The following is a 24,591-nucleotide window of genomic DNA, read 5'->3' on the forward strand; positions in this document are numbered from 1 at the left end:
CTCTTAATTTGAGATCAGCTCAACTTAAAAAATAAGTTCTAATTTAGTTTAGATTTGAATTTAACAAATTTTAAATTAAGTTAAGTTGAATTGAATTATCGATAAAAATCGAGTTAAACTAAGTCTAACTGATTTTTATGATCAAGTAAGATTGATTCAGATCCAACCTTAATTAATAAATAAATTTTAAAATTTTATTAGATATTATAAATAAGAGTATATTCTAAAATATTTGATATAAAATATAAAAAATATCAATTTACTCACATATAATAAAATATCAACTTGCACAAATAATTAAAAATTATATAAAATTTGACAAATATCAATTTAGGTTATGGCTCCAAGATAAAATAGTGGTTTATCTTTTGCATAATGAAATACCGAATAACACGTGTAATATTTGTTTAATTTTTGTATAATCAAATATCTAATGACAGTGTGCTATAAAATAAGGAGTCAACTATACATGTAAAATACCTAACAACACCCTCACGTTAGCAAATATTCATGGCTATACTTTTTTGTCTCTAACATTGGCGTGACGAAACAAGATCGCTTTCGGTCGGTCTGTCTTCAGTAAGAACATTAAACACTCAAACTGAACTCGGTCTGATCACTGGCCCAATTTGTCACTCTATTTATTTACTTATTAGTTATAATAATCTCCAGATTAAAACTCAAGCAATTGCAGCCAAACCCTAGATCCAACTCTTGATCAATGGCTCAATCCAAAGCTCGCGACCGCGACGTCTTCGAGTCAGTGTACTCTATGCTGGCGCTGGTCTTTATCCTCGTCGCTTGCGTCGAGCTCTGCGACGCCGCCACCGTTGTAGACGTCTACCGTCTCATCCAGTATGATATTTCCGGCGTTCCCTTGGGATCTCGTTTGGCCACTCTCAACCACCACGCCGGTTCCCTTCCTTTCTCGCCCGGCATGGATTTGTCTCGGACCATCGTCATGATTCCTGTCCGTGAATTGAACATCACCTTTATTAAAGGTAATTGCCGGCTTTTGAAGTTTGTGAGTTGGTCTTAAGTTTAGAAAGTGTTGACTTTTTTGGGTTTGTGTTGTGAAATTTGTTGCAGAGTTTATTTCTCAGAAGAAGACACTTGGAGGATTATTGTTTTTGCTTCCTGAGATGTTTAGAATTGAAAATGGAGATGGTGGAGGCACCAGAGACGATGTTAATGAAAAGGGTTTAATGAAGAATGTATTGAATGAACTTGAGCGGTTACTTATACATGTCAAAATGCCTGTGAGTAACTTATATTAATTTCATTTTCTTTGAACTGAAATGTATCAGTCAACTCTCATGCTTCTGATTTTGACTACGGCAATGACAATAGTATGACTATTAACTAGCTTTAGAATCTGAAGATGCTTGATTTTTAAGTATTTTCATCTAAAACTTAATAATGATCTTGATGCTTGTAAGCTTGTTTTAGTGCATTAATATTGAAATTATCACGTTAATATTCTCTATTGCTTAAACTGCATCTATTTTTTCTGTGGCTATTATCTGACTAGAAATCCAGATCATGTTATAGTGGTATAATTGTCACGTTATTTTATTTATTTATTTATTTTTGTGGTTTTTTCTTGCCTTTTCATGTTTGTATAGAATTTCCTTTGTTCGTTTTTATTAGGATTTCACATTTTGTAAGTCCATACCTTAATGCTAGAATGTTTCGATACAGTATCCAGTGTATTTTGCATTCGAGAATGATGAAATTGAAGCTGTGTTGGATGATGTCAAGAAGAATGATGCCACTGGTCAATCTGCCACTGCAACTACCGGAGGGTTGGTTGAATTTTCGAATGCCAATGAATTTTGTATATACTCTGGACGGTTAATGCTAGAATAAAATATGGTTATTTTTAATTTTATATATGGAGGTTGTATTAAAAAAAAGCTATAAAAAAGGGAATCAGCCGTCCTCAAATGAAGAAAAAACTATGTATAGTTTTTACTTGACAGCCAAGAATTTCAATAATTTAAAACTATAAGAAAATTTGGTAGGTCATTCATTAAGAAACAGTTGACATTCTCCATAGGAATTTTAGGTTTTTTGAACATCCTGTGATTTGCATCTTCCAAATATCTTCTAATAAATCTTTCTCTATCATACTAGTGGGTTCAGGGATATCTGACTTCATTCCCCCTAGCTTCTATATGGGAAGATGTGTAAGAACATACAAAAAGATGCAAATGATATACATATTTGCTTACCTAAATTTCAATAAATTCTATTTTGATTCATTGTGGTGAAGGAACATAATTTTTCCTTGTGTGCCATAGGATTGATTCATCTAGCTTAAATTTTTACCTCTTTATATTCAAAGATGCAAATTGGCTTAAATGCTCTTTGTTCTAATATCTTTTTCATATGGAGACATTTTATTAATTCAAATAATTTTTCCCCCCTTTTTGCATGTCAAAGCATTCTTGTTATGAATAATATTCCTTGATAAACAGAGTAGTTATTTTTCTTTTTCCTTTAGTTTTGGCTTATATTTCGAAGATCACATATTCCACTAATTGTTAATATTGCATGCCTTTTTTTCTTGACATTTGATGGTTGCTTTACATGTATATAACATCAACACTTTGAGCCATGTCTATAATGGACTTGTATATGCTTAATTTGTTGTGCTGCTGACATCAGTAAGGGATTGGTGTTCTCTGTTCATTTTCCATATCTGATTTCATCTATGCTTGTGAATGTTGCAGATACAAGCTTGTTGTCCCAATGTCAGAGCCTAGGAAAATTGCATCTCCCACCATGACAAACATTCAGGTGTGAAGAAAACCTTTTCTCTTTTATAGGGAATGGCTAAAATAATGTCAAAGCGGTATGCTGTATAGCAGAATATTATTTGATACCCTTAAATCCCGATGCTTCATAAAATTTAAAATAATAAACTATTTTTATTTTCCCTTGTAAAACTTGATGGAAGATGGAGTTCTTTTTAACGAGAAAATTATAGGTATACTAGCTACAGGAAAAAATGATTCTTACCCTCAAAGGTGCATTCCTATGTGTGCACTTGAAATAGTGAACACATTTTGATTGAGATTTTAGAAACATTCATACATCTTTATATAATCTCTGTCTTTGACAATTTATTGTATATGATTTGGATACAGAATGTGAAATCTGATGAATTGAGAGTGTGACACAAGCCTTATATCTATTTAGTGGTGATAGCAGCGTGTAGCTTTTGATTGACACATTCTTTTTGTTAGGGATAATCTACTCTATATGAAGGAGTAGTATCTCCAAAAAGACAAGGGAAGAAGAGAATAATTATTTGTATTTTATTTGCCGCTTCTTTATTAATTTTGCAAGGTTTTATAACCCAAATAACATGGATTTTACTTTCCTAAGGAGCCCTAATGGTAGAATAATGAATGATAATAGAAGATTATCCCAACTTTCCTAATTACATAATACTAAATGAATTAAATATAATTATTGACTAATATAATTTTCCGAATATAATTCCTCTTGCCAAATTTTCTATTAGGAACCTGGAAAAAAGGGGTCTTCAAGAAAATAATGGTAATTATATTTTGTAATCCTTTATTAGTTTGCAATGCATTATTAGGATTGTGTTAGTCAGGTTTAAAAAATTATATTTAAGTCAATAATTATGTTTAAAAATCTTAGTATAATACAAGTAGGAAAGTTGGGATAGCCTTCTGTATTAGGAGTCCTTGGGAGAATGAAATTCATGTTCTCTGATGCTATTTATTCCTTGGAAAAATGAACAAAATGTAGCAAATAAAATACATGAACTGTTCTCTTCTTCCCTTGTCTTCTTGGAGGTACTACTTACTTATATAGAGTACAGTTTCCTTAACAATTGGTGCTCTTTTTCTCTTTCATGGTTGACAAGATTTATCTGGAATCTCTAGAGAAGCGGTTTCGTCAAATTCAGGCTTCTCTAGATGCTATAATTGCAACATTTATCATTTAGTGTACATCTAATCTAGATAACTTGTTTTTTTGGTTCATGAGCTTGCATATTCCTAATAATGGTGCTTGTTTCTGATGAACTTGTTGCAAATTGAGTTTCCTTTTTCCTTTTTTGAGTGTGCAGGGATGGTTGCAAGGACTGAAAGCTGATGGAGATTCGAATCAACTACCAACCATTGCCATAGTAGCTTCATATGATACATTTGGGGCTGCTCCTGTACGTGATCTTATAAAGTATCATTGATAAAATCAATTTTTGTGACCTATATGATTGTTTCATGTAACTTACACTTGTAGGCGTTATCTGTGGGAAGTGATAGCAATGGAAGCGGTGTTGTGGCACTTCTTGAAATAGCTAGGTTATTCTCTCTTCTCTATTCAAACCCTAAGACCAGAGGAAGGTACAATATACTCTTTGGGCTGACATCTGGTGGACCATATAATTACAATGGAACCCATAAGGTTCGTAGTTGCCTTGCTTTATAAAATTAATTTGAGATTGTTTTCCCTCTTTAATTTTTTTTCATAATTTACTGCTATCCTCTTTTCTTCATAATGTTTAACTTTTTTGAACATCTTCCTTTGCAGTGGCTTAGAAGTTTTGATCAGCGATTGCGTGAGAGTATTGACTATGCTATCTGCTTAAATAGTATTGGTTCATGGGATGATAAATTATATATTCATGTGTCTAAGCCTCCAGAAAATGCCTATATAAAGCAAATTTTTGAAGTAGGTTGGTTAAATATCAAGGTTTTTTTTTTTGGGGTTTGTGTGGCTGTTTTTGATTATCTGATGGATGGGGATATAGGGTTTCAGTAATGTAGCGGCAGAGTTGGATTTCAAAGTTGGTTTGAAGCACAAGAAAATAAATATCTCAAATCCTCGAGTAAGTAGATATATGCGAATGATAGTGCTATATTTATGTCAACATGGAAATCTTAATTTTAAATTTTTTATTATTTGTTCTGCTGGTTTGAGAAAAACTGAAAGGGAAAAAATGATGCTTAAACATTTATTTTTTTAATTTGAATTGATGTTTCATGACACTCTTTCCCCCCTCTTCTCTCTCTCTATATCATTTGTCTGTAGAGGCACTTGTCTTTATTCATGATTGTCTCCTTACTTAGAGTTTGCTCATAAACCTTCAGGCTCTAATTTATGTTGGTATGTTCACTCACAATTTCTGGAGTTGTTTTTGGTATTTGGCAATATTAAAGTGTGCAACACAACTTTCAAAACTTTCCTTGAATAGGCATTGGCTGCTAGTGATTTTTCTTATCTCTGCTGTTAAATCTTCAAAGAGTGGGAAATTTGAGTTGAATACAAACTTTATCCTGTTCTGTCTCCACTTTGTTGCTAACTTCTTTCTGGTTAGAACTTGACTTTTTTCTAAAGATCTCTGCTTTTGCTTCCATATTTTCCATATTACACTTATTAGCTGAGGTATGGAGCTGCTGTCTGCTGTAGGTAGCTTGGGAGCATGAACAGTTTTCGAGGCTGAGAGTTACTGCTGCTACCCTCTCTGAGCTTTCATCTGCACCTGAGCTTTTAGAGAGCTCTGGAGGCTTATTAGATAGCAGGTCGTGTTTCATAGATTTAAATTATTATATTGAGAGTTTTTATTTTAGATTGCTGTTTGCTGAGGGGTCAAATTTCTCCAGGCATTTTGTTAATGAAGCTTCAATTATCAAAAGTGTCAAGTTAGTTGCCGAGAGTATTGCGGTAAGTTGATGTAAAGTTGGATCATTTTGATGCTTGTGTCTGATTTTACATATGTATATCTGTAATCCACTAGTTCTGCTGGTTTGGATTTATGAAGATGAATAGAAAGTTATCAATTCTTCAGAACCTGAAAACCGTATAAAAGAGAGATATGTTTGAAGTCTACCTATTTTTATCTGTTCTTCATTGAAGGAGTTTGAATAATGTAATTGCTAGGATTACAGGGTACTGTCAATGTAAATGACAACAATTTAAAGGCCAGTAATTTCTCAAGTTGCATTTAATTATGAAGGCTGTTGGTCCTGTATGTAATACCAAAATTTTCAGCTTGTGAAATTAATGTAACACCAAAATTTTCAGTTGTTTAATTGCCTTATTTATTTTATTTATGTAGTTCATTGCCATAAACTTGCTTCAAAGACACATAAAATTCTCAGTGTCTTACATGTAATATTTGAACTTATAACATTAGTTTTATGTTTCTGATGCAGTCTTTTCTGTTCTTGTGTAGAGGCATATTTATGGTTTTCAGGGAAAGAATATTAAAATATTTGCGGACAATAGTAGTTTGGCTGTCAATCCTTCTTACATTAGATCCTGGATGGATCTGTTATCACGAACACCTCGAGTGGCACCATTTCTCTCCAAAAATGACCCATTAGTCTTGGCTCTGAAAAAGGTTTGATTTTTTGACCCCTTTTTTCCCTTTATGTACTCTGTTTCTTGGTTTATTGCTTATGATTATCAGCTGAAATTCATTAAGTACATCATAACGTATTTATATTATTTCTGTTTTCATTTTTTCCCTATAGATTAGAAGATTAGGGATTATATATATAATTTTGTATAATTTTGCATGCATGCTGAAGACATCAATCTTTTAATATCAGCAGAGTGGATGACATTTCGTTGAAATTTTACCTTTAGGATGTATCTTTATTCTCTCTATTGGCTTTTTCTTAAGAACCTGATGGAATTCTATTGCAGTTTTCCTTGACAAATCTGATTTTGTTTCTAAATGGGTGATAATAGAAGCCCACATTTGTAGTAATACAATTGGGCTTTAAGATGCTTTTGGTTCAGTGGCATGTTGTACCAAGGTCACAAATATGTAGACTGATGAAGCCTGTGTTGTTGTTTTTAGAGAAGAAAAGAACACAAAATAACGAGTTTCACTAATCACTGTAAGAAGTTGGATTCACTCTTGGCACCAGACAATTTATTCAAAATGCTTTAGGGTTGGACCATACACAAAGACCTTTGTCAGGACCTTGCTGCTGCATGGTCAACACCAGATAATAACCTTTGCATAATCTTATTATATCCTTTTTTTTAATTTGTCGACAGGAATTGGCAGAGTATACAGATGAGGTTAATGTACAACATGAGGTACTTGATGGGACGTTCACTTTCTATGATTCCATTAAAGCTAGGCTCAATATATATCAGGTACTTTTTTGTTATGGCTGCTGGATGCTATGGTCTTAAAATATGCCTTCTCTTTTTTCTCTCTTAAACACATAGCAAGAATGTGTGCACCATTTTTTGTATCTTCAGAACTTTATAGAAGTGGGTGAGGGAGAATTTAAGAAAGCTTTTCCTCTGTTGGATACCTAATGCTACACTTGACAACCTAGTTTTTTAAGTTAGCTCGGTTTATGGAATTGTGATTCTCCTTTTTGCCCTATATAACATTTTTGTGGTCAAATATTCTTACTGATATACTTGGACAAAATTCTTGTTATGATTCTACCCCACCATGTAAATGGCCAAATTCTCAACATAGAATTTAGTCATATTTAATGTATGCATGTTTAATATTTCTTATTCATTGGCTTCGAGAAATCACTCCAAAGGTGTTTTACAGGTTGCCAGTGTGACATTTGACTTGCTGTTGCTTTTGGTGTTGGGATCGTATCTGATAGTGCTCTTCAGTTTTCTTGTCATCACAACTAGGGTATCCCTCTTTTTCAATTCAAAGCTTGAAATTCCAAATGGGTTATCATATCTTATATTTTTCCTTGCATAATTTCTTGAAAACAGATATAGCTGAAAATATCAAAATTCTAAAATACTAAAAATGCTTTTGAACAGGGTCTTGATGATCTAATCAGTTTATTTCGACGACCCCCCTCACGAAAGGTAAAAACAGCGTGATTGCAGAAGCAGGATAATTCAGCTGTTGCCTGTAACTTTGTTCGGGAGATTACCTTGTAGCCTAGAAGGGATTCTCCTGAGAGAAGTTAGCGGATGATGTCTACTTAGTTTTGATTTAGTCCAATGACATGAGAGATAGTTATAACTTTTCATCCTAGGAAGGTATCTATAATTTGTTGTGCCAAAATGAGAAATCAGGATTCGAAATTTTTTGTTGAGATTTTTGCACATGGCCGTGTTAAGATTTGGACAATGTGTTTTTTTTTTTTTGATAACCAAAAACCTCATCAATATTAGTTGGACGAATAAACTTAGAGTACCATAATTAAACTCACAACTATTACATTAGATAAGTCAAGATATGAACGACGTTGGGCAAAAGAGATTTTTAGTTAGCAAAATGCATTTCCCAGCATTTCCCGCGGTAGGAGATGTTAATTTACCCAATGATTAGACAAATTGTCGGAGATCTTTCTACATGTTTCCGTTTTCAGCCATCCTACTCTGTGAAAAGGGGGCCTTCATCGAGAGTCAATCAGACATCAGAAATATTAGAGGACATTAAACGATTTTGACGACAGCCCATGTCAATTCTGAGGCAGTTCCTCCTGTAAATATTGGCTTCTTGTATGTCAAAGACTCAAAATAGCCATTCCAATTTGCTTTTTCTGTTAAAAGATGATTTGGAATTATCTTAATATCAATGTTAAACTTACAGCAAATTTATATAAAACTAAAAACCAATGAAAATAAAAGTTTACATTATTAAACTTGAAAAATTGTTGTCAACCTTAAATATAATAAGTTTAAACAATAGAAGGAAAGAAAACTTTGGTCACACTATGAAACTGTTGACAAATCCAGACTGCAAATCTGAAGTAAATCAGCAAGCAAAAATATAAGGGCATAGACAATTTACCATCAACCCAAATATATTATAATAAGAAACTATATTTCACATGTTTACTGAGAAATTTATCCATCAAAACCACAGAGAGTGCAAAATGCTTTACAAATTGGGTCTTACACATTTGTAGTCAGAGAGTTACACAAAGAACAAAAATTCCAGCTACTACACTGTAATACTGCTTTCAACTGGTCAAGAATGATGTGCATTCATCAGAGCTCGATAGAACATGTCGATGAATTGATTGTCCTATCACAAATATTAATGCAAGTAAGATCAAACAAAAGCAATTGACAAAAGCATCAAAAAAGATAAACCAATCCTAATTTTTATCCAGTCTATTATTTATTGGTGGTTATTATTACTATTTATCTATAAACATACTGTTGACAAAAGGATCATTATCACTCTCTTTGACATTTTATTTAAATTATTGTTAACTATATAAGCAAGGAATCAAGGGATTTAGTCTTCTTATGTCAACTAACAGATTTTACTAACTGGGATTATTTTGCTAGTATTTTACAAGAATGATGGATAGCCAGTGGACAACTAAAACATGAATGACATTGTCTTATTCAACCCATCACTATATTCATGCGATTTGTGTGGTTATCCTAGTTGCAATAAAAAAAGTTTCTCTGAAACATCAGCATGTGAGAGCTGAAATACAACATTCAAATACTTCGATAACAAACTGACCTGAACAAGAGCTAGAAGTGCATCTCGGACTTTGTCTTTGCTGATGACTGCCCCATAGTTTGGAGTAAGAATTGGAGTAAGAGATGGTGGTGGAGGAGTTGGTGGTGGAAAAGGTTGTAGCAATGGGGCCCCATATGGGCGTTGCAGACTCGAGGGAGGATTCAGAGGTGCTGTGGGTATAGATGAAGAGACAGGGGGGATCATCCTGGCAGGAGTAGGAGGAACAAAGAATGATGAGGGCTTCACAAGATTAGCGGTTCGGTTGCTGCTGCTGCTGGATTCAGGGTCAAGCAGTGGAATTAAGGGCACAGATGCTGACAGAGAAGGCGATGGTATTTGCAAGGTCGGCACAACAGGAGAGGCAACAGTGGCTGGATTGGAAGGTGGAGGTATGATTGTAGAAGATTGGTAAGGTTGGGCAGCAAGTGTTGCATTTGAAGCATTCCCAATATTCTGGTAAGGTTGGGCAGCAATTGTTGCATTTGAAGCATTCCCAATATTCTGGTAAGGTTGGGCAGCAATTGTTGCATTTGAAGCATTCCCAATATTCATTGCTGTCTACAAAATTATGTGATTCGACTAAGATTAGAACATATGCAAGGAGAATATGGAGGAAACTTCAGATGTAGAAAGGGAAAAAAAGTTGATAATTTAATGTTAAGACGTGAATAATGAGAACACCATTTAATGAATAATTTGACTACTTTTCAAAAGAAGCAAAAGTGGGACCGGTGATAAAATTATCAATTCTATACAACAAATATCCAGCTAATACTGGATTTGCAAGACATCAAATGATAGCATCTTCTTATATTAAGACTTGAGTTCCTCTTCAGAATTCATTCCTTTTGATTGTAATTCATGCTAAGCATTCATTATGTCTTCCACAAATAAGCACTATAATATTCTTTCCAGTTTTACATGTGTATCTACATTTAAAAGGTTATCATTATACATTAAAGAGACAATTTAACAATATAATTTCAGAGAGGTACACTACAGAAGCTGAAATACTAAAGTCGGGATGAGGAGAATAACAAAAAATGCTTAATGTACATTGTGAAAATATCTTTGACAATCTACTAGGAAGATGCTGATTGGTTAAGAAATGTGTCAGAACATTAAACGTTCCTCTCTTTCATATTATATCCCAATGAAGAATACCTGAACACATCCAAAAAAGTTTCTCCTGTTTCCATTTCATTGCAGACAGAATAACAGCGCTGCAGTAAATGATATAGTATAAACGGCATATTCCTATCTCTTGATCATCTCCGAGGAGAACATACAGAAAGGCATATAAGCAATATATTGAGTATTGACACCCTGGAAAAGCCTATAGATTACACAGTTTGATAATATTGCATCATATCATAACCCCAAACATCTACACAGCATATAGGCACACCTAAAATGGATGCCTCATGATCTTATTGAACTATAAGGAACATGTTATTTAAAAAGAAAACATACACTGAAGAAGTTCACAAAGGCAGGATCTTCAGGGGCATCGGCAGAATTAGATGCAGTTGATGATGATGGCTCCAGAGGACCGTCTATTACTGCCATAGTTGGAACAGCTTCCAGTTCCTCAAACTCACTGCATTCATAAGAAACAGGAACTTCATGGATTGTATTTTTTTTTTTTTTGGTAGGTAATTAATTAGAGAGTTTCACAAAGAGGGTAGAGACTCGAACCCAGAACTTCTCCCTAAAAGTTTTCATGCTCTACCAGTAATTAGTTATGGATTGTATGTTGATCATAACTAAATAATATAAAATCTTTATGGGAATGTAATACATCATTTTTTAATTAAAGAGGCTATAACCAAAGGTAAACATAAAGAGGGAAAAAAGAAATAAAAATCAAAGCAGATGATAAAATGGCAATCCAAGCAAAAGTAATAATGGCAGATTGCAAGTGCATCCAACTTAAAGTTGTGATTGGTAAAGCAGATATTTTGCTGCTAGATATAACCTAGATGACAAGCTCTAAAATCCACAACAAACCAAAAGGATTTAAAGGAATACTTTGTAAGAGAATAATACTGGAAGCTTGTGAAAAAATTATGCTGTCCTGAATACACAACTTCCTCAACATAAATTGGATTGATCATTACCTTTTAGTAGATGATACCATTGACTTTTGAGGCACCTTGACATATGCATTAAGAATTCTGTATTTGAAAAAAAAAGAAAAGCAAAAACAAAGACAAAAAAATAAGGATAAATCATTGACAAAATTTTGATATTACAATTGTAATGAATTCACAATAATTGTACTAGTGAAAAGCAAATGGTATACAGATAAACAAATGCAATATACTTGAGTCAAGTGAACATTTCCCACAAATGGTATCCAGGAGTCCTCTCATTACAAGTCACAATGAACTAAATTAGAACACACTCTCCAAGCCTCTTGTGACTGTTAAAATATAACAGACTAAATAACATCAATGAACTTCAAAGCTCTAAAAAAAGTATACTCTTTTCACTTTTCATTTCCCATTTATGATAAAATCCTAACGATACTGCTATTGTTCACAGGAAATATATAAGAATTGTGCTGAAACTAAGAAACTAAAAACGTGGACCAGGCATCCACAATAAAGGTGTTTCTCCTACCAGAGGAACAAAGAGGTATACAAAAGACTCCCAAATGTGTGAATCTAGTAATCTATAATACGGCCATGTAGAAATCTAACAAAGATACATCCTTAAAAGATACAGAACAGAATCATAGCAAAACACCACAATTTATGGAAAATAAAGATTAAAGATGCACCGTGAAAGTCTTTTGAAACTAAAGCCAAAGAGATTCAAAATCTTGCATTTGTGTGATAGCACACTCACTTCTTTTGGTCTCTTATTTTAATAGTTCAACTGTTTCATTCTTCCCACTTATACTACATGCATTATTGCACAATATGAAAACTAGATTTGACCATATAATGGAAATGATTAGACAGCATGAAATTATGCATTCTGTTCCCCTCACTCCAATTCTACATCATCAACAACTAGATTTCCCAGAATTTTTTAACTGCCCAAGAAGTCCTTTAAAACTATAGACAATATTATTAATAGAATCTGATCCTGATCAACACAATAAGTTCTCAGAAAAGAACCTTCACAAGAAAATCCATACTTAGTTTATGTTTCCTCCAAATTCTACATTATCGGCTGCTAGACTTCCAAGCAAGAGTAATTTGTTGTCTTGGATTCCTTAATGACGTCTTTATGTCAACCATACTAATTTGATCTTGAATAATACAACAAAGTCTTGATTCTTGAAAAGAACATTCACTAGTAAATTCATTAAAAAGTCATATGTGATGAACAACTTAGATATCTACTACACCAATCATCAAGAATTGAGTGTATAGCATTGTCAACCATCTAGTTCCTGCAGCTCTCCTGGTACCTAAGTTAGAGTTACAAATTACATTATCATGGTCTAATAAAGAAAATTTCAATTAAAATTTATATTTCAAAATTTCTCTGTCTAGCTCATTGTCCTATCCACTGTTACCCATAAAGAACTTTAACTTAGATTCAGCTTTCCCTTGAAATTTAATTGACTACAAACAAGATGAATAAATAGATAATGACTGAAACCAAAAGATAAGATAAACAAGAAGCACAATTGGCAAAGTGAAAATCTTTATCACATAAGAAAAAAGTAGTTTTTAAGACAAGTTCAATAATAAAACTGAAAATGCCATTATCTCAAAAGTGTGATTTGCATGCAGCTCTGCAAAAAAATATTTTCTACTTTAAATACATAACATTTTTTTAAATATATTCTAAAAAAATAATATAAATGGTCATGTTAACTGATGTGCAAACCAAGGATCCATACATTTTATAAATTTTACCATACTAAATGCTACATTTACTAAGTAGCGATCCCAAAACATGTGGCAACACCACATATATTGTAGTATGATGTGCTAAGTCAAGTTCCTTTCCTATAACTTATGTTATGTCGCCACAAACAATCACATTAGTTGAGATCCTTACTTCATATTAAGTGGGATTAAACATTAATACATATAAAACACAACAGTTCCACTCAAAAGCCATATTCAGAGAGGCATATGTCTTTATCCCTTGCAAGTCAGCACAAAACAATGGCATTACTTGAATTGGTATATTTTTCCAGATACATAAAACCAAAAAAATATGTCCATGTGTAGAAGCAGGTTTTAAATCTATAAAAGTGAATAAGAGACGTTATTGAGCTTTTAATAAAAAGGCTAGCATACTATGCATGACTTTTTTCTGGGCTGCAGTTCATTAAAAAATTATTATAAAGCTCTGTGAACTACTCTCCTTGTCACATTTTCATGAGATCTATGGAAAATACAAATCCAACTCAACATCATGGAGTGACCATAATCTATATGTTGAAACTCCAATCCCCGTGTAAAGCAAATTTGGTAGAGAACATACATATACAATTTCAATTATCAACCCCAGAAAAATTTAACAACATGAAATATCAACATGAGAAAACATTTTAAATTGCAGATAAATAACTATCATACTAAAAAATAAAAAAAGGTAATACCTGTTAAAGAGATTTGCAACCTCTTCACATTCACGTGCATTGTAGAACCAAATACCATTTACCTCTTGAGATGCATTTCGATACAATAAATATGGGACCTGGACTTCATACTCAAAATCTCCCAAGAGATTTTCCACCAAATTATCTGCTTAAACCAATGTATTGCAGCCTCTCAGTACAATCATATCAATAAACAGAGGTGAAGGCTATTAAACAGAAATCACTGTGGCAACATTTTCAGACATAACTCTGAACAGAAAAAGTGCTTACAATGATGATAATTAAACAAAACGATCATAGTTCAGAGTATGTGGTATCCAAATAACAGTATCAACATCCGTCTTTTAGGTTATCATGAGATGGCAAATAACATGCCTTAGAGACAGAGAGACCACTAGATGAAAGAATAATCTCTAAATAAGAACATAACACAAAATAGAAAACCCTCATCAACCCAGTACAGCCTTGATATTGTCACATCAAATCCCTCAAGATAACACTTGCGCTAGAGTATTGTAAGACAGAAAAGCCTACATATGGCTGGCATATTGTAGTACCATTTGGTCCATCCTCTTCTTAGTTTTAAAACCCTTACTTAAGTCATAAAACTATGACAGAATTGAATCATAAAATAAGAATTGCCGAGTTCATTTGCTATCCAAAAAAGCCCACCTACCTTCTTTTTAACAACTAGTAGAACAGAAAATAGAACAGTAAAAAAATTGAAAAATCAACCTGTATTGCGTCGATTCATCACAACAAACTGAAACCGAGGTTGCGTATTCCTGACATAAAAAGCAAAAACTCTTTAAAAAAAAAACCAAAATTACAAATAAAATCTTAACAATATCCATGTAACAGACGACAAAATTACTCTTAAATACAACAAACACTCGATTAAAAAGAAAAATCCAAGAGAGAATTCTCGCCTTTTGACAACAAACAGAGATCCCTCAACATCCTTGCGACTCTAAAAAGACACAAAAAACAAAGCAATCAGCCAAAGTTTTTGGAAAAAAATAAAGATTAATATGGAAAGAGAGGAGAGAAGCACCCATTGACTTTGGTCGATGTTGAACTCGTAGAAGGTGACATGAGCAGCAGTGATGAGAATTTCTTCAATGAAAGGGTCGATTCGCTGAAGAACAGTTAAATTGAGGAGTTTAGTGCTTTGTTGGTCAAGATTAGGCATCAATTTGCCGTTTTGAGACATTTTAAGTTGACGTTTTTAGGCTCTAACCAAACCCTAGAATTTCCAGTGGAAAGGAGTTGAGACACAGAGAGAAGACAAGAAAAGTGAACAGTTTTGTATGGATCGAGACTCGAGGTTGATCTGTTTTACCTTGTCACTCGGGTAACACTAAACGAAGCTGGTGATTTAAGATGACGAACAACTCTTTAATTTACCAAAATAGCCTTCAAATAGTCATGATCATAATTATCATCATTGCACTGATTGACGTGAAACATAAGAAGGAATAATATATGGTCTCCCCCCCTCCCAAAAGGAATGTTGTTTTCCATTTTTCTCCTTATTAATTTTACAAATTTTATTTATTTATTTATGAATAATTAAAATTAACAAAATTTTAATTCTTTAAAATTTTATCTTTTTTTTTCTCTTTTAACCCCTAAAAATTAACTATTTCTCCTTACACTAAGTTTTAAAAAATAGTATTCTCCTCTCCTAAGGTTTATTTTCAATCTCTGATACTAAATCTGACTCCATTATTGACGATGAAACTTTTTCGACGTATCACCATGCTTTGACGGTCTCTCTTTCCTTCTCTAGAATATCAATTGACCGAAATCTAGATTGAAAAGTCAAAGAGCTTTGTGGGGAGACAAAGCTCTTCGTCTTCTCAGATGAAGATGACTGTCTCATCTTTGTCTGGGAAAACAAGGTCATCATCTTTGTCTGGGAAGAAAAATAACTTCATCTCCCGACGAAGCTCTTCAACTTTCTAGACTAGATCTTGGTCTATCGGCGTTCCAAAGGAGGGAAGAGAGACTGTCGAAACATGATGATGCCTCTAAAAAGCTTTATCGTCAGCGATGATGCCGAATTTTGCGTCGGAGATTGAAAACTAAACCATATGGGGGGAATGCTATTTTTTAAAACTTCACCTAGGGAGAAATAATTAGTTTTTAGGGGTTAGGGGGAATAAGAGATAAATTTTTAATTTATTTTTAATATTATAAATAAAATAACTATTTTACTCTTTAAATTGATAATTTTAACAGTCTATAGGTGGGTAAATGAGATTTTCGAAGTTAGGAAAAACTTGGGAAAACAATATACCTTGGATGGGAAATAGTCTTTTGGCTATAATATATATTCTACATGTATTAAATTAATATGATATAATAAATATATTATATAGTATAATATTATATATGTTATTGATATAATTTAATATATTATTTTAAAAAAATATGATATAGTAAAGCTGTGTATGGGAAATTTTATTTTTTAAAAAGATTTTTGTAATATTTTTTAATATAATGACGTATTTATTAAAAAATTTTATTTTTATTAATATTTTATATTATTTTTTTAAAAGATGTATTATACATTATAATATATAATATGAAAAATTATTTTTTCAATATAAGATACAATACATAATTCAATTATTATAATTATATATATCAAAAAACATTTTTATATATAGACGACCCTACTACTCATTTTTGTTGTTTGATGAACTTAAATTGGATTTAATTCACGTTAAACTTAAATAAAGGTCAAGCATAATATCAATTTGACATTGACAAATTGAATAAAGGAAGACTCAAACTCAACTCGATTTGTGAAATTGAAAATGAACTCTAATGTTCAAATTGACTTAAACTGTTTGTTTAAAAAAATGAATTCAATCTTTGACTCCTCTTAAACCAATTCGATAGATCTGAACTTCTATTTAAATGACAATCATACAACCTTCATGTATGGTACAGTAAATGTAGTTATACATAATATTTATTGTTAGTAAAACAATTAACTTGGGCACTACTCATTAATGCATATAAGATTGAAGAGAAAAGTGAGAACGTTGATAGAATTTTTATTTTGAATTTGAAGAGTTCTTTAAGTAATAAGGTTCTTAACAGTGTTCTTCAATGGTAAAATGTAAGCAGCTATAATGTCAACATGAAGACACCAACATGGTTTCCCTACATTTTCAGTCTGCCTTTTGGTCTAACCCAGCACCAGTTTTACTTATTCAGTGGCTTTGCCTTTTCTCCTGCTGCTACTCCCAGTTTCTACCAGGTAACACACCATAGAATCCACATCATCGCCAAATATGCTGTAAGCTTCCATCACTTGCAAATAGCTGAACCCCATTGATAATACCATCTGCGTGCCACTGCTCAGAACTGTATCCTGTATATTGCTGCTCTCTCTCCCACCTTCCACCTTGCTCTCACTACATGATGACCCTGCATGGAAGGTAACTTTCATTTTATCAACAACAGTGTTAGGGGAGGAGTATGGTCACTGGTTAATTGTAACTCAATGGATAAAATAAAGTAATGCAAATCTAATAGTCCCAATATATCCTGTACACCTCCCCAACATGGTAGAATTGACGTCTATCAAATGGTCAAATTTAAATATGGTAGCAGAAAAACAAATGGATCCTAATGTATATAGCCATAAGAAAAACTGAAAACCATCCAGAAATGTGTAATGCTCTAGTGCTGCCAGTCATCACTTGCATCCAGTAACTGGGACAGAAATTGCATAATTGAAGAACATATACTCACTAGCTCCAGAGGATGAAGGTTCAGCCCCTGAAGTAGATGACTCTTTACGGGGAAGTTGTTGATTGAATTTGTCATTAGCAAGATACTCAGCTCGAGAAACTTCCATCACCATGCACTCAATTTCCTTTTCAGTTAGCTCCAGATCAGAGTAAAACCGCCCCTCGGCTAGAAGTGCCTGTTATGTGAAATATAGAGGATCCTGTTAATAATAAATTAAATATTCAAATTCAAATGTTTTGCATGATAATCTAGAAAAAAGACACTTGCATTATCAATCTGTTGGTCTTGTTGAGCCTTAATAGCAGCCTTGACTTGATCTTTGTCAACATTTGTCTGCAAAAAAAACAACCATGATAGTGTCAGCTAACCTGAAGCTTTTGGCTATTCAAAGACATTAAGAACCATCTACACAGTTAAAATGCCATTATCAGCAATTTGAAATTGATGGGCCATTGTTGACTGTTCAAGCTTTAAAGAAGGTTCATTGTTGTTCCCAATAATACTTATGATTAGAAAAGACACTGACCCGTTCAAACTACGACCCAAAGGAGAAACATGTAAGCAGGTTATCCTATAAACTTATGAGCAACTGAATTTCTCCTATGGTGATCCTTCCACATCTACATCTATCACATCATTAATGTCTATCCTTCGTTAACTATCCAAATATAGCTCCACGGGATGCATCTTAAAATTAAGTTTTATCACTACAAAATGAACCTAATCCTATTAGTTGCAAGAAAAAAACTAGCAGATGATAATGGACTAAATTATGCAGATAGAATCCCAGGCAGAGAGGCATACCCCTCGAAGACAACTGAACCCAAGTCCTGCACCAATTGTCAAGCGCCGTGGGTCAACAAGGGAGTTGTAGTGATTCCCATGATGATAACTCAGCCGTATGGGAGGCATATCAGTATTGTAGCTTCCATGAAATATGTTGATCGGTTCTGCATTGACATTTCTTGTCAGAAAGAAGTATAGCAGACAGAAAAACTTCACCCATGCATGTTTAAACCATTATTCACCATCATTAAAAAGCATCACCTGTACTGTAGGAATAAATATGAATAGGCCGATTATACATTTCAGATAGGGCTTGAATCTCCACATTGTTTCCATAGACCTGCACCCAGGAAAAAAGATATACTTTCACCAACCGCAATGGTACAGAAAATAAAACGTATCACTAATGCTAGGCCATATTATGAATGGGCTACCACAATTCAAATTAGAAAAACTTAATATAAGCATAGGACCAAACAATATACTTGCATCTGCATATTTGCAAAAGATTATGGACCCTGAACACACAAAAGTAGGAAACATGCAGGCCTAAAGTGCTAAATTTAAAACAGTAATCTTCTGTATTATATGCAAACACATTAATTTCTGCATCCATGTTATGAAATTGGCATGGATTCTATCTAATGGAGAGCAAGCAGCCTACTACAAAGAGCAAGCAGCCTACTACAAAGGCACCAATATGGAGGAATATCATATACTTTATCCAGAAATTATTTAACAAGCAAATCAGCCAAAAAGTTCAGTAGTTTATCTGCCCATTGAATAAACACAGCCAGATCCCGTTGCTTCAGAAAATAATCTACAACAACTGATCATGAATCTAATAGGAATCTTAGGAGAACCACACTTCAAAAGCTAGCTATTACGATAAGAGAGCCCAAGACCATATAAACCCCACACTAGTTGTCCATACTTTTTAATGTGGGATCCAAGTCCTATACCTTGTACTTAGGATCCTAACATACCACCACGCTCTGTAGCCCTGAAACCTACACAGGCTGACTATGTGCTAACTCCCTGCTAGCCTCGGGCTAACATTGTAATGCCGGCATCACCATCCACGCCGAACGATTGCAACTAGGAGATATGGTGATGACTCTGATACCAAATTATACGAATCTCAGGAGAACCACACCTCAAAAGCTAACTATTAAGATGACAGAGTCCAAGATCATATAAACCCCACACTAGTTGTCCATACTTTCTAATGTGGAATTCAAGTCTCATACTTTATACTTGGGATCCTAACAGAATCAAATTAAAACTTGGTCATCCCAGCCCTTCAAAATTATTCACTAGTAATTTCTTTAACTTTCTGGATCAAATAAGTTACATCTAGGTTGACAGACAAAGGACAATAATGAAAGAACCATGTTCCCCGTCAAAATTAAGAACAAATTCTATGGTTCCCAAAACTTTCTCATTTATAAAGTTTTTTCTTTTTTGGAAAATGCAACAAAAATTAATAATAAACCAAAAATAAAGGACTAACTATATCAAACTCCAATGAAAGCAATGGCCTTAGGGTGAGATATTATAAAATCAACTTTCAGGAGAACAACAACGCTTTTCAAGAAGACACTTGAAAGTACCCCTTTTAGAAAGCATGTGCCAAACATTTTTCAAGAGAGCATTTCAAATGTTTTTTCTGCCCTCAAAGAGCTTTTAAAAAAGTGTACCAATCAATGGCTTCTTCTAAAAGCATTGCTAGACTTTTTTTTTACTCTCAAACAACTTTTTCTATTTCACTGACCATAGAAAAACACAAATGCGATTCTGGCTATTTAAGAGTGTTAACAATGTCAAAAGCACTCTTGAATGCCCCAAGAATGTGGAAAGGGAAGAGAAAAAGATAGAATTGGTTGTCACCGATCACTATAAAACTGCTCAATAAACCATTTTACTTGTGTTCTTTGATAATTTATCAAGCGAAGTGAAACCGTCCTACTTGGCCTAGGCTCATGATGTTTCTAAAAGATTTAGCCGGCATGGCATTCAAACTTACTTAAATAATGTTTTAAACGAGGATATGAGAAGGTAAATAAGATATCATGATAATATATGTATGTAAAATGCATACTGAATTAGTAATTTAGGACAGATTGAAGGATTAACAATTAAAGAAAATTAAAGCTCCACATACCTTGTCTCTTCTCTTCCTCTTGCAGTAAGATGTAAAACCTTCAGTTATAAATTGAGAAAAATGATCCCTCTCTCGCTCCTAATTGGTAAAACACAATTTATGGTTCATAGAAATAAAAGATAAGGCAAGCTAAGCAACAACATTAAGACTGAATACAAAATAGAGAAATTCTTGATAGAAAAATTTTGACAAACGTGTTAAAACAAAAGGCATCACACTCCTAAATAGTCACAGCTCAAAAATGCAAATATAACAGTAAAATCTAGAGTCGACAAAAGCAAAACTGAAGAATAAAAGAAGTTTTGATCAATATCAGCATGCTATGGACATGGCTACGAGCATTCCCATTGGTTTGAATAGTTAATATCCTCTCCTATTGACATCTTAACTCAGAACCAGAGGATCAGATTATGTTAACCATTTGACATCTTAACTCAGAACTAGAGGATCAGATCTTTGACATCTTAACTCGAAACTAGTCTCATACCCCATATCCCCTCACTACCAGGTTTCATTCTGTGGCTTGAAGAAATTCAATCATTTTCCTTGTTAAAATCAACATCACCTCATGATACAATAATGGTTCAGAAAAGACATTCAAGGCATAAATACTATTTTCTTATATGCTCTTTTTTCAGACATGGTTTGAAGTTACTATTACAATCATAATTTAATATTTTGGGAAGACCAGGCAGGAAGCAAGACCAAGACAGAACCCATATAACACAATATGCACACAATTAAATATTACAATTATTACATCAAAATTACAGATGTCATGCAAGATTCTTATCTGAACCACAGGATGCAGCTCGCAACTTAGGTTGGACAATCTAAAATGAAACAGAACGATTTTTAAACCTTTTATCTTGAAAAAGTCACTATTTTTCAGAATTATTTCCAAATAATAAACCTAAGAACACTCATTGCCAGCTTTCGAATTTCATTGCATCAAATGGCTAAAAAGATGAAAAATACTGACACTCAAGGGCATGACAATAAAAAATGTAATTCAAAGAACATCAGAAAAAACAAAACATTTTACCATATAATCTATGCACATCTGTCTTGCCAAATCATAAGATTCAGAATCCCCATACACCTGATCTGCAACAGCACGAAAGAGGCAATTTCCATCCTCTAGCATTCGTTTCACTTCAAAACCTTTTGCCCGCCTAATATCTATCTCAAATTGACGTTCTCTTTCCTAAAAGAATGCAATATGACAGTATCATAAAAGTGAAACAAACAATTGTAGATGGAGTATTCACACAATAAACAAAGGTATTATTCCACCAAGGAAATTATTTAAAAACATGTAGACTGAAGAAAAGAATTTTAAAAAAGTTATACAATAAGACATGAGTTGCTTTTTGCATGTTTAAAGTTCAATTGCAACAAACGCGCACACACTCACTTCATGAATCACAATAGTATGGTATGACATCATCATTTTGAGTAAATAATACCATAAACTTACCAAGTCATCATAGGAGGATCCAAAACAAGGATTCTGCTCATCAGCGCTATTGTACCCCTCACTTTCAACATGGGACCTGGGAGATGAAGGCCTTGATCTAGATGGTGAAGTCCTTGTAGAAACAACAGGCCAGGCAACTGCTCTTCTTGATGATCCAATACGCCCAGCATTTGAGCTTCCTGAGAAAGATCTTCTTGAATTTGAGTTTGATGCCAAAGGTTTTGGGGGTGGAACAGGAGGTGGAGGTGGTTGTGGACTTCCGCCACTCTGCTGGGCAGAATCTCCACTTGAACCTTCACTCTCAACTGGAACTCTCTCTGAAATTCTCAACCCACCCAGACTCTTAACTGATTCCCTTGAACCCACATTTTCCTCATTAACCAATTTATCACTATCACCATTTTCATCACTCAAACACTCACTCTGATCATTATTGACGTTTTCCACCAAAAAATCATCACTTTTCACAATTTTATTATCACTAGTTCCACAACAAACCAAAAGCTCATCCACAACTTGCTCCAACTCTTGCTCTTCAATTTCCTCATCTTTCACAGAAGAAAGAACCTGAGGAGAAGTACAAACCTGTGGCTCTCCACGAGCTGAAGAGGACCCAGCACGGCTAGGATTTGAAGAAGAGCCCCCAGCAGAACCTCGCTGAACCAAAATTCGAGTCATTGAATTCAATGTCTATAATCTTCAATTATTTAGCCCAAATACACCCTTTAAGAACCTGCACTTATAGAACCAAAACCCTAGTAGTCATGGGTTTGTCGCGCGTTCTGGCCTTGGGCACGGTGACGCCAATTCCTTGGCTGAAGGATCTTTTCCAGTCCAGCGGTGTGTTCTTGTTCTGCTCCTCAGGAAACGATCTCTGCATTCCCCTAACAATTCTCATGAGACCCAGACCTCCAACTTTAAACAATAAAATCCTCTTTTCTAAGTAGTCAAATTTTACCCCAAAAAAAGTAGTCTCAAAGAAATTCACCTTCAACAAGCCCAAGCTGCAATTAAAAAAGAACCATTTCCACAAAAGAAATCAAAAAAAGAATATTAGTTTGTCAATCTAATCCCAAACACTCTAACTCATTCCAAGAAAAAGCAGGAAAATCAAGCAGATTATAGTTTCAAACCCAATTTTTATATGAAAGTTCGCGTATAGAACCAGTTTCAGTCTTAGACTATTTTTTTCCACCTTTTTTCAAGAGATGATTAAAAAAAAAAAATCCAAATCTTCTAACGTAAAAAGAAAAACAAAGAAATTCAAAACAATGTACATACTTCAACTAATTGACTCTCTTGGTCTGAGATTCTCATCTTTTCAGAACACAACGAAACAATAACACAAATTCCAAACTTTTCCGTTCTTTTCTCATCTTTTTTCCACAATTTCTCAGTATCCAAACAACGGCTAACTCAATGGAATTAAAATCCCCCAAAAAAATAAGAAGTGCGTAAAAGAATCATCACGATCAACGATCACCACATATTCAACAAAATAAAAACCTATAGTTGACTCAGAATCGACTTATGCGACTCACCTGAAAGAAACACAGAGACAGGGAAAGAATAAACCTCGAAACCCTGGTGAAGAGATCTGCGAAAGCTGATGCTATGAATTTTAGGTTTTTTTTTTTTTTTTGACAGAGAAGAAAAATGAAGGAATATTGTCTTAATTGGGAAGAAAAAGTAGAAAAATAAGAAGGAAGGGGAGGGTAGCTTTAAACGGTAAGGGACGGTCAGGATGACGTGGAATTTACCCCCAAGCGACGGCGAGTCTTTCAGTGACTTATACGTGGGGAGCTCAGATGTGTTTGAATCAAGTGGCTTCCACTCGTGTGAAGGACAACCAGTTGTAGAAATAAAGTATATTTATTTCTTAACAAATGTTGACGTGCCGAAAAGAGATTGGGAAACGTGTAACTTTCTTATTTCTTGAGAGAGAGAGAGAGAGATCGATTCCTTACTTTAATTTCCCCACACTCTCTACTTTTTTTTATTCCATTTTCTATTTTATACTTGTAAATTCTTTTTTTTTTAAAGCTATTTTCTGTTTTTTAATATTTAATTAATAATATGTAATTATAATAAGGATTTTTAATATAAATCTCGGTGTATTTGGCACTCTTTATGATAAGAATCATTCGATAAAATAGATTAGGGAAGAAATAAATTATTCAATATTATTGCTTTTGAAATATGTTAACAAATACATTTTGGATTATCGAATAAAAAGATTAGAGAAATAACATGTATATGTAATTTAAAGTATTTAATTAAATATTTAAATATTATATTATTATATAAATAAATATTATTCTATTATTAATTCAAAAATATCTAAT

The 24,591-nt window shown here is 33.6% G+C and overlaps 3 protein-coding genes across 6 annotated transcripts; 1 reads left to right on the plus strand and 2 right to left on the minus strand.

The window, feature by feature from the left end:
* The first annotated feature begins 546 nt into the window (after positions 1-546).
* Positions 547-8,081, plus strand: LOC123225991 (nicalin-1-like). Its single transcript, XM_044650396.1, has 14 exons — positions 547-1,001; positions 1,090-1,259; positions 1,702-1,805; positions 2,736-2,802; positions 4,109-4,201; positions 4,282-4,446; positions 4,573-4,713; positions 4,793-4,870; positions 5,452-5,564; positions 5,646-5,706; positions 6,218-6,385; positions 7,054-7,155; positions 7,574-7,663; positions 7,801-8,081. The coding sequence occupies exons 1-14, from the start codon at positions 722-724 to the stop codon at positions 7,861-7,863; spliced, it is 1,695 nt and encodes a 564-aa protein (XP_044506331.1). The 5' UTR covers positions 547-721; the 3' UTR covers positions 7,864-8,081.
* Positions 8,082-8,777: 696 nt separating this feature from the next.
* LOC123225992 (mRNA-decapping enzyme-like protein) lies at positions 8,778-15,406 on the minus strand. 3 transcript variants are annotated; one of them, XM_044650398.1, is made up of 9 exons: positions 15,100-15,406; positions 14,975-15,015; positions 14,781-14,830; positions 14,046-14,190; positions 11,593-11,649; positions 10,946-11,072; positions 10,003-10,030; positions 9,473-9,954; positions 8,778-9,019 (listed from the first exon to the last, which is right to left on the minus strand). In XM_044650398.1, the coding sequence occupies exons 1-9, from the start codon at positions 15,256-15,258 to the stop codon at positions 8,963-8,965; spliced, it is 1,146 nt and encodes a 381-aa protein (XP_044506333.1). In that variant the 5' UTR covers positions 15,259-15,406; the 3' UTR covers positions 8,778-8,962. The 3 variants fall into 3 exon arrangements, with proteins under 3 accessions (XP_044506333.1, XP_044506334.1, XP_044506332.1); XM_044650399.1 differs by having other exon boundaries at positions 9,473-9,906; positions 9,955-10,030; XM_044650397.1 differs by having other exon boundaries at positions 9,473-10,030; positions 15,100-15,405.
* A 1,674-nt stretch (positions 15,407-17,080) lies between these two features.
* Positions 17,081-24,055, minus strand: LOC123225993 (OVARIAN TUMOR DOMAIN-containing deubiquitinating enzyme 6-like). Of its 2 annotated transcripts, none has more exons than XM_044650401.1 (10): positions 23,788-24,055; positions 23,235-23,250; positions 22,247-23,120; positions 21,812-21,973; positions 20,767-20,844; positions 18,864-18,942; positions 18,621-18,766; positions 18,084-18,149; positions 17,817-17,991; positions 17,081-17,489 (listed from the first exon to the last, which is right to left on the minus strand). In XM_044650401.1, the coding sequence occupies exons 3-10, from the start codon at positions 22,922-22,924 to the stop codon at positions 17,269-17,271; spliced, it is 1,605 nt and encodes a 534-aa protein (XP_044506336.1). In that variant the 5' UTR covers positions 22,925-23,120; positions 23,235-23,250; positions 23,788-24,055; the 3' UTR covers positions 17,081-17,268. The 2 variants fall into 2 exon arrangements, with proteins under 2 accessions (XP_044506336.1, XP_044506335.1); XM_044650400.1 differs by having other exon boundaries at positions 23,205-23,250.
* Between the last annotated feature and the right edge of the window lie 536 nt (positions 24,056-24,591).

Source organism: Mangifera indica, chromosome 9 (genome assembly GCF_011075055.1).
Source record: "Mangifera indica cultivar Alphonso chromosome 9, CATAS_Mindica_2.1, whole genome shotgun sequence".
NCBI lineage: Eukaryota > Viridiplantae > Streptophyta > Magnoliopsida > Sapindales > Anacardiaceae > Mangifera > Mangifera indica.